Genomic DNA, 15,596 nt, shown 5'->3' on the forward strand with positions numbered 1-15,596 from the left:
GAGAAGATCAACAATACTATTAAAGCATGAACATGTAAATACACGGTTAATAATTTCCAGCTTGGCGAAGCTTAACAATTGAAGCTAAGCTAACTATCTTAGCTACGTAGCTAACGTGATAGTATCAGGCTCAAATGCAGATAGAACCAAAATTTAAAAAAACCCTGACTGGAAGGATAGACAGAAGATCAACAATACTATTAAACCATGAACATGTAAATACACGGTTAATAATTTCCAGCTTGGCGAAGCTTAACAATTGAAGCTAAGCTAACTAACTTAGCTACGTAGCTAACGGGATAGTATCAGGCTCAAATGCAGATAGAAACAAAATTAAAAAAAACCCTGACTGGAAGGATAGAGAGAAGATCAACAATACTATTAAAGCATGAACATGTAAATACACGGTTAATAATTTCCAGCTTGGCGAAGCTTAACAATTGAAGCTAAGCTAACTAACTTAGCTACGTAGCTAACGGGATAGTATCAGGCTCAAATGCAGATAGAAACAAAATTAAAAAAAACCCTGACTGGAAGGATAGACAGAAGATCAACAATACTATTAAACCATGAACATGTAAATACACGGTTAATAATTTCCAGCTTGGCAAAGCTTAACAATTGAAGCTAAGCTAACTAACTTAGCTACGTAGCTAACGGGATAGTATCAGGCTCAAATGCAGATAGAAACAAAATAAAAAAAAACCCTGACTGGAAGGATAGAGAGAAGATCAACAATACTATTAAAGCATGAACATGTAAATACACGGTTAATAATTTCCATCTTAGCGAAGCTTAACAATTGAAGCTAACTAACTTAGCTACGTAGCTAACGTGATAGTATCAGGCTCAAATGCAGATAGAAACAAAATTAAAAAAAACCCTGACTGGAAGGATAGACAGAAGATCAACAATACTATTAAAGCATGAACATGTAAATACACGGTTAATAATTTCCAGCTTGGCAAAGCTAAACAATTGAAGCTAACTACGGAGCGGCGGCGGGCGTTGTAGCTTTCGACGACACCCCGGCCGCCATCAGAGTCGGCAAGAAACATATATTTCCCCAAAGTTACGTACGTGACATGCACATAGCGACACGCACGTACGGGCAAGCGATCAAATGTTTGGAAGCCAAAGCTGTACTCACGGTAGTGCGTCTGCTATCCAGCTCAAACACAACACAATCTCCTGATTGTGTTGCTGTAGTCCGCTGCTAATACACCGATCGCACCTACAACTTTCTTATTTGCAGTCTCCATTGTCCATTAAACAAATTGCAAAAGATTCGCCAACACAGATGTCCAGAATACTGTGGAATTGTTCGATGAAAACAGAGCAGTTTGTACGGTGACACATTGGGTACGAATACTTCCGTTGCCGTCGTGACGTCACGCGCATATATGTCATATCCAAAGGAGTTTTTCAACCGGAAGTTTAGCGGGAAATTAAAAATTGCACTTTATAAGTTAACCCGGCCGTATTGGCATTTGTTGCAATGTTAAGATTTCATCATTGATATATAAACTATCAGACTGCGTGGTCGGTAGTAGTGGGTTTCAGTAGGCCTTTAACATCTAAATGTCTTACAATAAGCACACAATGTTGGTCTTTTCTTGTATTTTAGTCAAGCCATGAACGAAAGGTAAATGGTAAAGGCTACTCGGGGCTCGAAGCTACACAACAGCTAAGCACACAATAGCACACAAGCTAGGGATACATAATAAGTAATGTCCTTCATTGAACAATATTGCAGTCTAAAACAGCACATTTGTTAAGATAAACAAAAGTTAAAATAGTTAGCTTCATATTACTTACACATACAAAGTCTCCAAGGCAAAAACGTATTAGAAAGTATCCAATAACAAATGTGTCCGCATCACTCAACTTATTACGCTTGACTGAATGAATGATTGTGACTACTTGGTGTCACCAAGAACAATCATCGTATTTTCTGGACTATAGAGCGCACTGGGATATAAGCCGCACCCACTAAATTTAAGAAGAAAAAAATATTGTTACATATATTAGCCACACACAAATAAGCCACAGATATATATGTTGTGGAATGAGTTATTTACATATAAATATTTTCTGTTAATGTTATTATACATATATTAATTGTTTCCAAATGTTGTCTGTAACACGGCAGTAAAACGGTGCTCAAACAAAACAGAAGTCATCCTCATGGACCCACTAGCTGCGGAAGCTAGCTCTGCAATCAGCTAAACAGATTCAATAACTCCACGGTGACGTTTTGGTCAATTTACTGAAGGAATTTGTGAAACTGAAACAATACAAAAAGAATCCCATTGTAAGTTAATAATAATAACACAGACATTCTTAAATATGTTAGCATATTAGCTCATGCTAACGTCATTAGCACGTACAAATATGCATGAAAACACTCCTATGGGACGGTTTAGTAAGTATACACCGTTGTAGTTATATTGTAAAACTTACAAAGTTGCTTGGAGTGATAAATGAAGAAACCATATGAGTCGAAACGCTATGCACGAACACGGCCCTACGGCTGAAAAAATAAAAATACAAAATGCACTACGGGTAAATGGAAGGACAATTGCAGTGAGCGAACTTGTCACAATAAAACACTTTCTAGGTGTATTTGTTTTGTTTTTAACACTTTTTATTAAGGCTGTTAGCGTATAAAAATCCATAAATTAGCCGCACCGTTTTATAAGCTGCAGGGTTCAAAGTGTAAGAAATAAGTAGCGGCTTATAGTCCGTAATTTACTGTACCACTTTACTTCAATTTAAAGACAGCATAAGTCCATTCCAGATAGTTAATAATAAATAGGTTAGTGTTTTTCAAACCTAACATTGTTCTTTGTTTTACTAATTTCACTTGATCAAGCCTTTTCTAACATTCTACATTACATTACAATATATACAGTCGTGGTCAAAAGTTTACATACACTTGTAAAGAACATGATGTCATGGCTGTCTTGAGTTTCCAATAATTTCAACAACTCTTAATTTTTTGTGATAGAGCGATTGGAGCACATACTTGTTGGTCACTAAAAACATTCATGAAGTTTGGTTCTTTTATGAATTTATTATGGGTCTACTGAAAATGTGACCAAATCTGCTGGGTCAAAAGTATACATACAGCAATGTGAATATTTGCTGACATGTCCCTTGGCAAGTTTCATTGCAATAAGGCGCTTTTGGTAGCCATCCACAAGCTTCTAGCAAGCTTCTGGTTGAATTTTTGACCACTCCTCTTGACAAAATTGGTGCAGTTCAGCTAAGTGTGTTGGTTTTCTGACATGGACTTGTTTCTTCAGCATTGTCCACATGTTTAAGTCAGGACTTTGGGAAGGCCATTCTAAAACCTTAATTCTAGCCTGATCTAGCCATTCCTTTACCACTTTTGACATGTGTTTGGGGTCAGTGTCCTGTTGGAACACCCAACTGCGCCCAAGACCCAACCTCCGGGCTGATGATTTTAGGTTGTCCTGAAGAATTTAGAGGTAATCCTCCTTTTTCATTGTCCCATTTACTCTCTGTAAAGCACCAGTTCCATTGGCAGTAAAACAGGCCCAGAGCATAATACTACCACCACCATGCTTGACAGTAGGATGGTGTTCCTGGGATTAAAGGCCTGACCTTGTCTCCTCCAAACATATTGCTGGGTATTGTGGCCAAACAGCTCAATTTTTGTTTCATCTGACATCACATGGACAAAGATAAGACCTTCTGGAGGAAAGTTCTGTGGTCAGATGAAACAAACATTGTCAATATCATTACAATGGCAGGTCTATGGAGGCCAATACTAAAATTAAATAATAAATAATAAAATCTACAGTCATGCTCTGGTCAAACAGTAAATATATACAAAATGTAATAAAGTCAAATATAATTGAGGCAACAAGAGAAATATCACACACTTCTCTTTTGTAAAGTAAATCTGTACAGCAGTTTTGGGCATCTACATCAAAAATATGATTTGCCTGAGAAGCTGGACAAGACAGATGAATAAAAAAAAATACAGTAATGTGAACAATAAAGCATTGTGTGCTCCTTGCGCCAGAAGCATTAACATCAACATTCATGTCAAAAGTTGTGTGCAGAAGACTTGGTTTCCACTCTTTTACATGAACATTGGTTATGAAAGGGGAAATACTTTATTGTGTGGTGCCTTGCACAAGTGCACTTTGGCAGCGCTCAACAACTGGAAACTCACCAGCCTCTTCAAACTTCCAAATTGTAGACTATAGTGGTCCTCAGACTTGGGCTGTGTCTCAAAGAGAATACTTCCGTCAGTACACTTCAATTAGTATGCTGTGTAAACTAAGGGTCTGATATACTAACATTCCAAACAATTCGTACTAAATAGTGTGTGCAAACTATAAAATTACTAGGTGTGTACAAGTGTACAAAAATGGAGCAGACTGCCATATTTAAATGAGTACTACTTGCCTGTCACCATGGAAACACTCATTTACTGCACTTTCATGACATGTTGCAACTTGTGTGGTTTTGTTATGTTACACAAATATAAGCTGTACCACTTTTTCTGCACTCTCAGAAAACTCCTCCAACACGATCTACAACAGAACATAATTTTAGCAAATACATCAGCCGTAACTGCGGTGGTGCGCTGCAATCAAGAAAATGCACGTTGCAAGTTTTGTCAAATGGGAGCTATGTTAATAATACAGAATCTCCCCTGTATGACAAAACAAACACCACTACAAAAATCAGTGGACATTAAAAAAGTCACTTGAAATTGTTTTAGTGTATGCTGGCTCCAAATCGGTCTCTTAAAGGGGAACTGCACTCATTTTGGAATTCTGCCTATCGTTGACAATCATTATGAAAGACATGATGACGGATAGATTGTTTTGTAATATGCGTTCTAACTTGTAAATAAAAGTAAGTAAAAGTCCGCTTACAGCGGGGCCAATGAGAGCTCCTCTACTTCGCCCATTAAATCCGATAAATAACCATTCAAAAACCGCCAACAATACATTTGGGGACTTCAATATTAACCAAGTATAAGTGATATTGTTATTTTAAGCGCTAACACAGACAAACTATTTATAGTGGCGCTGTGATGACTACCGGGTGTCCCTATGTTTACATCATCAAGTGATCTGCTGTTTGCTTACTTGCTCCCAGTTTTTTAATTCAGATCATAAATCATGCCTCTCACCTGGACAGAAAAAGTCTGAGTAGGTATTCCGACAAGTTGGTACACTTTTGACAGCCATTTAGGACCCGGACTGGCAAGGACGACACAAAAAGACGCTTGGCATGTCTAATATTTTTGTTTCTGACAGTCTAAATACAAACCCCGTTTCCATATGAGTTGGGAAATTGAATTAGATGTAAATATAAACGGAATACAATGATTTGCAAATCCTTTTCAACCCATATTCAATTGAATGCACTACGAAGACAAGATAGCAAGATACCACAGAACACTTTTCCACTTTGTATCAGTCCATCTTAGATGAGCTCAGGCCCAGCGAAGCCGACGGCGTTTCTGGGTGTTGTTGATAAACTGTTTTCGCCTTGCATAGGAGAGTTTTAACTTGCACTTACAGATGTAGCGACCAACTGTAGTTACTGACAGTGGGTTTCTGAAGTGTTCCTGAGCCTATGTGGTGATATCCTTTACACACTAATGTCACTTGTTGATGCAGTACAGCCTGAGGGACCGAAGGTCATGGGCTTAGCCGCTTACGTGCAGTGATTTCTCCAGATTCCCTGAACCCTTTGATGATGTTACGGACCGTAGATGGTGAAATCCCTAAATTCCTTGCAATAGCTGGTTGAGAAAGGTTTTTCTTAAACTGTTCAACAATTTGCTCACGCATTTGTTAACAAAGTGGTGACCCTCGCCCCATCCTTGTTTGTGAATGACTGAGCATTTCATGGAATCTAATTTTATACCCAATCATGGCACCCACCTGTTCCCAATTTGCTTGTTCACCTGTGGGATGTTCCAAATAAGTGTTTGATGAGCATTCCTCAACTTTATCAGTATTTATTGCCACCCTTCCCAACTTCTTTGTCACGTGTTGCTGGCATCAAATTCTAAAGTTAATGATTATTTGCACAAAAAAAAAGTTTATCAGTTTGAACATCAAATATGTTGTCTTTGTAGCATATTAAACTGAATATGGGTTGAAAATGATTTGCAAATCATTGTATTCCGTTTATATTTACATCTAACACAATTTCCCAACTCATATGGAAACAGGGTTTGTACGTAGACACGTGCACTGACTGATGATTTTCTCTTCATTGTCTGTCATTGCAATGCAATAACCTCCTTTCACACAGCCATTTGTGCGCAACTGTGCCAGTTTGCACATACATTCCAAATGTGCTAAATATAGACACAAAAGAGGAGCCCCGTTAGGTCTGATAAAGCACAATGTGCGCGACAAATGATAATATTTGCATCACCTCCTCCCGGTATTGTGTGTTCTAAGAATCAACATGTATTCTGCATGTCCTGTACATGAAGACAAACAAGCAAAAAATATTGTGTGAATTATTTTGCTCATTTAAAAGACAGTTTTCCATTCTGTCATGGGATGATTTATGTACAAAATGATGCATAATTGTACAATAGCAAATTCCATCATAGGTGCCAAGAGTGAAAAAAGGGTAACAGGTCCTGGGAGGAGACGTTGTGGTGGCGCTGTCCGCTCTTCAGCTGACTGATCCTCCCACGTCTTCAAAACTACTGCCAGCATACTGCAGTCCACTCTGCCATGTTTATGCTGCACTTTTTTCCCTTGCCTGCGTAGTGTGCACGTTGCTGTTTAGTCCAGCCCGACATTGTGGTCTGCGGGGCCATGCTTGGGCAGGACAAGCTCACATCATCTCTCAGAGATGACTCCATCGTATGTTACGAGCTGCAACGTCAACATACAACCTGCTGCTCATTTATTTTTTTTAAATCCCTGAGCATGTTGTATGCATTTTGAATGAGATCATTAGCTCAAAGTATTCACACATATGCAGTCCTCGAATTTTAACTTTTTAAGGTCAAGGCAAGTGCTGCCTTAAAGGAGGGCTCATATTTTAGGGCACCAAGGCAAGTTGGAAGGGCACCAAGGCAAATATTATTTTCTTTCAAGGCAGGGGCTCCAAAGCATGTATATATATATTTGTATGTATATACACCGTATTTTTCGGAGTATAAGTCGCACCGGAGTATAGGTCGCAACTGCCGAAAATGCATAATAAAGAAGGAAAAAAACATATATAAGTCGCACAGGAGGATAAGTCGCATTTTTGGGGGAAATTTATTTGATAAAACCCAACACCAAGAATAGACATTTGAAAGGCAATTTAAAATAAATAAAGAATATTGAACAACAGGCTGAATAAGTGTACGTTATATGACGCATAAATAACCGACTGAGAACGTGCCTGGTATGTTAACGTAACATATTATGGTAAGAGTCATTCAAAAAACTATAACATATAGAACACGCTATACGTTTACCCAACAATCTGTCACTCCTAATCGCTAAATCCCATGAAATCTTATACGTCTAGTCTCTTACGTGAATGAGCTAAATAATATTATTTGATATTTTACGGTAATGTGTTAATAATTTCACACATAAGTCGCTCCTGAGTATAAGTCGCACCCCCGGCCAAACTATGAAAACAACTGCGACTTATAGTCCGAAAAATACGGTATATCATTTTGAAAGATGGCACCTGATGGCCATAAGACGGAACTGCACTTTTTGTCCATATAGATAAAAATAGTGTTCATGTATGAGATCTAGAGCTGCCAAAAATGGCCAAAGTAATTATTAACATTATTGTTATCAATATTGAAATCATGATTGTTAGGTAAAACAGTGTTGGGGTGTAAACGTAATACCATCATATAATTTGTAATGTATAATAAAAATGCTATAGATAAACGTTATCCATATATCTATGGACAAATATTAGTTTTTTAAATTCATTAATAATATTAACTTGTCAGCATTTTGTCATTACATGATGCCTTTATCTCTATTTTTACATTTTGATAGAGGGAGGTATTTCTTTTCTTATTAATTTTTTGAAGTTATGTACATTCATATGTACATGTAGCTGCTGTATCGGGACAGATCCATTAAAATATGTCTTATATAACAATTATATATACACAATAAAACATTAACCAAATGCTGTGTCACATGAATGGTTTTTGAAGCAATACTTTTGTGACATGAAAAAAAAAACACAAGTAATGTAAAAAACATGGTGTTTACTTTTTGATATCGAAATAAAACACAAAGCAGTTTGGCTAATGAAGATAAAGTCTAATAAACAAGCTTTGTTCTTCTCCAATGCCTCCCAGTGGTTCAATACAACAGTTTGGCCACCAAAAATAAAGAGGAGTTATGCATTGAATACACAATCTTCACAGCCTTTGTTCAGTTCGATGAGATGACAAAACATTTTAGCCAGTATTGATGTTATTTGAACGCTGATACAGTTTGCAGTTAAATGCAGGAGGAATGAGCATCCAAGTAAACAAACTAAAGACTTTATAAACAAGTTGTGACAACGTTCACGACATATCCCCTGCTACATGTTTCCTTACGTCATTAACTCTTAGTCACAGCAGCTGATGGATGTTGTATTGAGAAAATGAAAGCAACATCAAATAGTTTTCTCCTTCGCTGTATACTTTTAGTTTGGGGACGTGTGCGTCTGTCTCCAATATTGTCCACACCTGTCTCCATCTAAACACAGCAGTGCGCTCTTAAACGCACCGCGTGAAGCGAGGGGAAATGACGTTAAACCAAGCGCTTGGCTCCGTTTACTCAAAGGGGAAATCTCCGGAGCAAAGTCTGTGTAGCTTGTCCGTCATGATAATCAAGCCAAACGACGCTAGTGCGCATGCGCCTGACTTCGTGTTGCCTAAAATGCATTAATAAATGACAGTTTTCCGGTAATTAAAAAATTTGACGGAATTACTAACCGTTGGGAATTTTATCGCGAATTGTCATTATACCGTTAACCGTTACATCCCTAGTCCATTAACAAGTAAAAAGTCAAGAGCGGTCATGGCATGTTCTTGCCACCGATGCAGGTACATTTTTTAGGGCACTACGGCAAGAGAGAAGGTCGGTCGCGGATTTTGCTGCGATTGCCGTGGTTACATTCGAGCCCTGCATATGCATTTAGCTCAAATTGAAAGGTTATGCTTTCAATTTAGCTTGTTTTGTTGGTATAAACCAAACCAGGCTTATTCAACTGGCGGCCACATCCGGCCCGCCAAAGCTTTTAATTTGGCCCGCCGAACACCCAAATAGGCTTGACAGCCGAGTCATACCAAAGACTATAAAAATGGGACCCGTTTCCCTCCCTGCTTGGCACTCAGCATCAAGGGTTGGAGTTGGGGGTTAAATCACCAAAATGATTCCCGGGCGCGGCGCCGCTGCTGCCCACTGCTCCCCAAGGGGATGGGTCAAATGCAGAGGACAAATTTCACCACATCTAGTGTGTGTGTGACAATCATTGGTACTTTAATCTTAATCTTTAATGAAGCCATTCAAAACAAAAACAGGGTTGCTCATGAATGCAGTAGTCCCGCCACCCCGCAGGGGGCAACAGCGAAGCATATGTGTCACAATGAAGCAGCAGTGGGCGACGAGAAGAAGATGGCACTATCGTTCCTGAAAAAGTTTAAAATAAATTGCGAAAATCGACTTTTAGAAGCGGCTGGACAACAAAAGTATGAATGTATTGAAATTGCTGACTTTGTGATGTATTTTGTATTTGTGGTCGTGTTGTTTTTGGCTATTTAAAGGCCTACTGAAATGAAATGTTCTTATTGAAACGGGGATAGCAGGTCCATTCTATGTGTCATACGTGATCATTTTGCGATATTGCCATATTTTTGCTGAAAGGATTTAGTAGAGAACATCGACGATAAAGTTTGCAACATTTGGTCGCTGATAAAAAAGCCTTGCCTGTACCGGAAGTAGCGTGACGTCACAGGTTGTGGAGCTCCTCACAGCTGCACATTGTTTACAATAATTCCCACCAGCAGCGAGAGCGATTCGGACCGAGAAAGCGACGATGACCCCATTAATTTGAGCGAGGATGAAAGATTCGTGGATGAGGAAAGTGAGAGTCAAGGATTAGAGTGCAGTGCAGGACGCCAGGATGTATCTTTTTTCGCTCTGACCGTAACTTAGGTACAAGGGCTCATTGGATTCCACACTTTCTCCTTTTTCTATTGTGGATCACGGATTTGTATTTTAAACCACCTCGGATACTATATCCTCTTGAAAATGAGAGTCGAGAACGCGAAATGGACATTCACAGTGACTTTTATCTCCACGACAATACATCGGCAAAGCACTTTAGCTTCGGAGCTAACATGATAGCATCGTGCTTAACTGCGGATAGAAACAGAAGAAACATGCCCCTGACTGGAAGGATAGACCGAAGATCAACAATACAACTATTACTTCTACTCTCAGGAGACACTGAACTAAACCCTGGACTTGTAACCACACGGTTAATGCTGTCCCGCCTGGCGAAGCCTAGCAATGCTGTTGCTAACGACGCCATTGAAGCTAACTTAGCTACGGGACCTCGACAGAGCTATGCTAAAAACATTAGCTCTCCACCTACGCCAGCCCTCATCTGCTCATCACCACCCGTGCTCACCTGCGTTCAACGATCGACGCGATCATCGGTGCGGTCAGCGGCCTGGAGACGGAGGAAGTCAACCCAGACACCGGTGAGGACAGCGGCGCGGCGGCGGACGGCGTTGTGTTGCTGTAGCCAGCCGCTAATACACTGATCCCACCTACAGCTTTCTTCTTTGCTGTCTTCATTGTTCATTAAACAAATTGCAAAAGATTCACCAACACAGATGTCCAGAATACTGTGGAATTTTGCGATGAAAACAGACGACTTAAGCTGGCCACCGTGCTGTTCCAAAATGTCTGCTACAATCCGTGACGTCACGCGCAAACGTCATCATACCAAGACGTTTTCAGCCGGATATTTCCCGGGAAATTTAAAATTGCATGTGTTGCAATGTTAAGATTTCATCATTGATATATAAACTATCAGACTGCGTGGTCGGTAGTAGTGGGTTTCAGTAGGCCTTTAACTCTGCCGATCAAAACTTGCCATGTTGCGCTGAATTTGATAAAGCTACACTTAAGTTGAATTGTGTTAAACCACGTGTGCAATGTTTGCTGTGTGTATTAACACTAAACCTTCTGTTTTATTTATGTAACATACACAATGGACATTATTTGTCATAGCGAGGACTGCGTGGGTTGCTTTCCCGTGATGCAAACGAACTGAAGCAAACATGGCGTGGAGGTAAAAACATGATTTTATTCTACACTATCAAAACTCAAAAAAGGTACAAACAAAAGGCGCTCACAGAGGAGGTAACAAACTTGGCTATGACAAAACAAAAAGCGCGCACAAAGGCGGAAGTAAAAAACTAGACTATGAAACAAACAAAAACTTACGTGACAAGGAACTGTGAACATGGCATTATTGTGTGATGTCGCCAGGACGAACAACAGAAACAGAAAAGCCTATATAGTGACATGATAAGTGAAAACAGGTGCGTGACTAACTGTGAACAGGTGCGTGACATGACTGTGAAAACGTGAGACAGGTGTGTGTGAGTCCAAACGTGGAACAGGTGAAACTAATGGTTGCTATGGTGACAAACAAAACCAGGAAGTGAAACAAGGAACTAAGGAAGTGTCCAAAAAACAAAACAGCACATGGCCAAACAAAAACATGAACACAGACATGACAGAACCCCCCCCTTACGGACAGATCCCAGATGTCCAAAAACAAAAAACAGGATCAAGAGTCATGGGAGGGGGGGAGGGGGACATGGCGGTGGGTCGCCAGACCAGGTGTCCCCGAATCCACCGGGGAAGAGTCAGGTGGCGGCGGCGGGTAGACCGCCGCTGAACCTGACGAGGTGGGCGACCTGGGAATGGCCACATTCGTGGCAGACGAGGAGGTCGGCGCACCTGGCGTGGCGGACGCCCATGGAATGGGCACATCCTTGGCCGACGAGGAGGTGGGCGCGTTGTCGTGGCAGGCGGCGAAGCTTGGCGTGGTGCGTCAGGCGGCGAAGCTTGGCGTGGTGCGTCAGGCGGCGAAGCTTGGCGTGGTGCGTCAGGCGGCGAAGCTTGGCGTGGGGGGTCTTTGTCTTGGCCTTGGCGGTCTTGGTCTTGGCAGCGTGGGTCATGGTCTTGGTCCCTTGGCAGGTCTTGGTCTTGGTCACTTGGCGGGTCTTGGTCACTTGGCGGTTCTTGGTCACTTGGCGGTTCTTGGTCACTTGGCGGTTCTTGGTCACTTGGCGGTTCTTGGTCTTGGTCACTTGGCGGGTCTTGGTCTTGGTCACTTGGCGGGTCTTGGTCTTGGTCACTTGGCGGGTCTTGGTCACTTGGCGGTTCTTGGTCTTGGTCACTTGGCGGGTCTTGGTCACTTGGCGGTTCTTGGTCACTTGGCGGTTCTTGGTCACTTGGCGGTTCTTGGTCACTTGGCGGTTCTTGGTCACTTGGCGGTTCTTGGTCACTTGGCGGTTCTTGGTCTTGGTCACTTGGCGGGTCTTGGTCTTGGTCACTTGGCGGGTCTTGGTCACTTGGCGGTTCTTGGTCTTGGTCACTTGGCGGGTCTTGGTCTTGGCTTTGGTCTTGGCGTGGGGCAGCCACAGGCGGCACTTGGCGGCGTGGGGCAGCCACGGGCGGCACTTGGCGGCGTGGGGCAGCCACGGGCGGCACTTGGCGGCGTGGGGCAGCCACGGGCGGCACTTGGCGGCGTGGGGCTGCGACGGGCGGCACTTGGCGGCGTGGGGCTGCGACGGGCGGCACTTGGCGGCGTGGGGCTGCGACGGGCGGCACTTGGCGGCGTGGGGCAGCCACGGGCGGCACTTGGCGGCGTGGGGCAGCCACGGGCGGCACTTGGCGGCGTGGGGCAGCCACGGGCGGCACTTGGCGGCGTGGGGCAGCCACGGGCGGCACTTGGCGGCGTGGGGCAGCCACGGGCGGCACTTGGCGGCGTGGAGCAGGTACTGGCGGCGCTTGCCGTGGAGCAGGTACTGGCGGCGCTTGGCGTGGAGCAGGTACTGGCGGCGCTTGGCGTGGAGCAGGTACTGGTGGCGCTTGGCGTGGAGCAGGTACTGGTGGCGCTTGGCGTGGAGCAGGTACTGGTGGCGCTTGGCGTGGAGCAGGTGGATCTTGGCATGGTCGAAAAACTGGTGGTGGTGGTCGTGCTGGTGGCTGTGGCTTGGCAGGTCGAAAGACAGGTGGTGGGGGTCGTGCTGGTGGCTGTGGCTTGGCAGGTCGAAAGACAGGTGGTGGGGGTCGTGCTGGTGGCTGTGGCTTGGCAGGTCGAAAGACAGGTGGTGGGGGTCGTGCTGGAGGCTGTGGCTTGGCGTGACGAAAGACAGGTGGTGGTGGTGGCCGAGCTGGAGGCTGTGGCTTGGCATGGCGATGCTGACCCACCCCACCTGAACAATTCCCAGCCCTAGCCCCCCCCTCAAGGAGCGGATCCCAGACGCGCTCCCCGCGGTCTGGAACCGTCTTTTGGGGTGGGCGGAGGGGGTTCAGGAGGAGGGCAGAATCCTCCCCTCTAAATTGTCCAAAATGTCTTTCTTCTTGTACCTGGGATCTTGTGGGTGAAAAAAAAAAGTGTGACTTGGGCGTGGCTTGAGTCCTGGGGGGCGGGGCATGGAATTTGGGTGACTGTGAGGGACTTGCTCTAATGTCCAAAATCATGTTCTGATAATGTTTGATCATAGAAACAGAGTCCTTTGTTGAGGGCAGGTGATCGAAAGTAAAAGAGTTCAAAGAAAAAAAATCTTTAGCTGTGATGTCATCCTCTGGTGATGGCGTGACGTCATCCTGGAGCAGCGGGGCTGGCAGCAGCCTGCTTCCGCCCGGAGTGGAAGGAGCTTGCGGGAGTGACGCGTCCTGCCGGCTCGGAGAAGCTCTTCCTGATGGCTTCCGCTTTTGCCGGCGCTTCCGGGAATGGAGCGACGCGCCAACGTCGTCGGGCCACACGGAGCTTATCGGAATAAGTTTTCCGCTTGGACCCCACATGAGGTCTTGATCCGCCATGGCTCCTAGTGCCTCCCACTTTCCTTCCTCCATCGATTGCCAATCGTTTGCGGGATAGCTTTTTGCTGGCGACATACTGTCATAGCGAGGACTGCGTGGGTTGCTTTCCCGTGATGCAAACGAACTGAAGCAAACATGGCGTGGAGGTAAAAACATGATTTTATTCTACACTATCAAAACTCAAAAAAGGTACAAACAAAAGGCGCTCACAGAGGAGGTAACAAACTTGGCTATGACAAAACAAAAAGCGCGCACAAAGGCGGAAGTAAAAAACTAGACTATGAAACAAACAAAAACTTACGTGACAAGGAACTGTGAACATGGCATTATTGTGTGATGTCGCCAGGACGAACAACAGAAACAGAAAAGCCTATATAGTGACATGATAAGTGAAAACAGGTGCGTGACTAACTGTGAACAGGTGCGTGACATGACTGTGAAAACGTGAGACAGGTGTGTGTGAGTCCAAACGTGGAACAGGTGAAACTAATGGTTGCTATGGTGACAAACAAAACCAGGAAGTGAAACAAGGAACTAAGGAAGTGTCCAAAAAACAAAACAGCACATGGCCAAACAAAAACATGAACACAGACATGACATTATTTAAGTAAAATACACAATGGACGTTATACTTTTGTATTGTTTAGATTTTCAATCTTACAAACCTAAATAAAGGAAGATGTGTAAAGAAATAAAATGGAGGAAGAAAAACAATTCAAAAGAAGGAACATCAATCATCAATCAAAACTTAGTTTCTGTTTCTTCATGCTGTTAACTGTCTGTCGAGCTGCACACGCAGGAAACGAGTAGCGAGGGCAGAATAATGAAGTTATTGACAGTGTGGTGTGAAAACTGATGTGTTTACTTTGTAAATAAGTAAACGCAATCTCAAAGGAATATAAGCTACGGAGACATTTTCTAAAAAAAAGTCTACGTTTTGATGTCTGGCACCTGAGACCTTAGGCTATTGAAACTGCAGCCCTCTTCATTATACAGTTGAATAGCCCTGGTATAAACCAACATTTTTGATTTAATGATTGTCCGCTATTTTGCTGCTAATTATTTTCATGTTAGCATGCTTAGGTTTTATGCTACAATTTTAACGAATATTAATTATTGTTTTTAAACTGTACATGCCAACATAAATATGTGAGCATCAATCAATCAATCAATCAATCAATCAATCAATGTTTACTTATATAGCCCTAAATCACAAGTGTCTCAAAGGGCTGCACAAGCCACAACGACATCCTCGGCTCAGATCCCACATCAGGCCAAGAAAAAACTCAACCCAATGGGATAACAATGAGAAACCTTGGAGGGGACCGCAGATGTGGGCACCCCCCCCCCCCCCCACCCCCCACCGGTTCAATGGACGTCGAGTGGATCTAGCATAATATTGTGAGAGTCTAGTCCATAGTGGGGCCAGCAGGAGACCATCCCGAGCGGAGACAGGTCAGCAGCGCAGAGACGTCCCCA

General features: G+C 43.1%; 1 protein-coding gene across 1 annotated transcript in view; it reads left to right on the forward strand.

Annotated features, from left to right (window-relative positions):
• The first annotated feature begins 13,958 nt into the window (after positions 1-13,958).
• Positions 13,959-15,596, forward strand: part of LOC133630321 (collagen alpha-1(XXI) chain-like) — a 33,559-nt gene continuing 31,921 nt past the window's right edge. Inside the window, exon 1 of the mRNA XM_062021883.1 lies at positions 13,959-14,263. Within this exon, the coding sequence (XP_061877867.1) occupies positions 14,253-14,263 (11 nt within the window). The 5' untranslated portion in view covers positions 13,959-14,252. The remainder of the gene's footprint in view (positions 14,264-15,596) is intronic.

Source organism: Entelurus aequoreus, linkage group LG15, assembly GCF_033978785.1.
Source record: "Entelurus aequoreus isolate RoL-2023_Sb linkage group LG15, RoL_Eaeq_v1.1, whole genome shotgun sequence".
Classification (NCBI taxonomy): Eukaryota; Metazoa; Chordata; class Actinopteri; order Syngnathiformes; family Syngnathidae; genus Entelurus; species Entelurus aequoreus.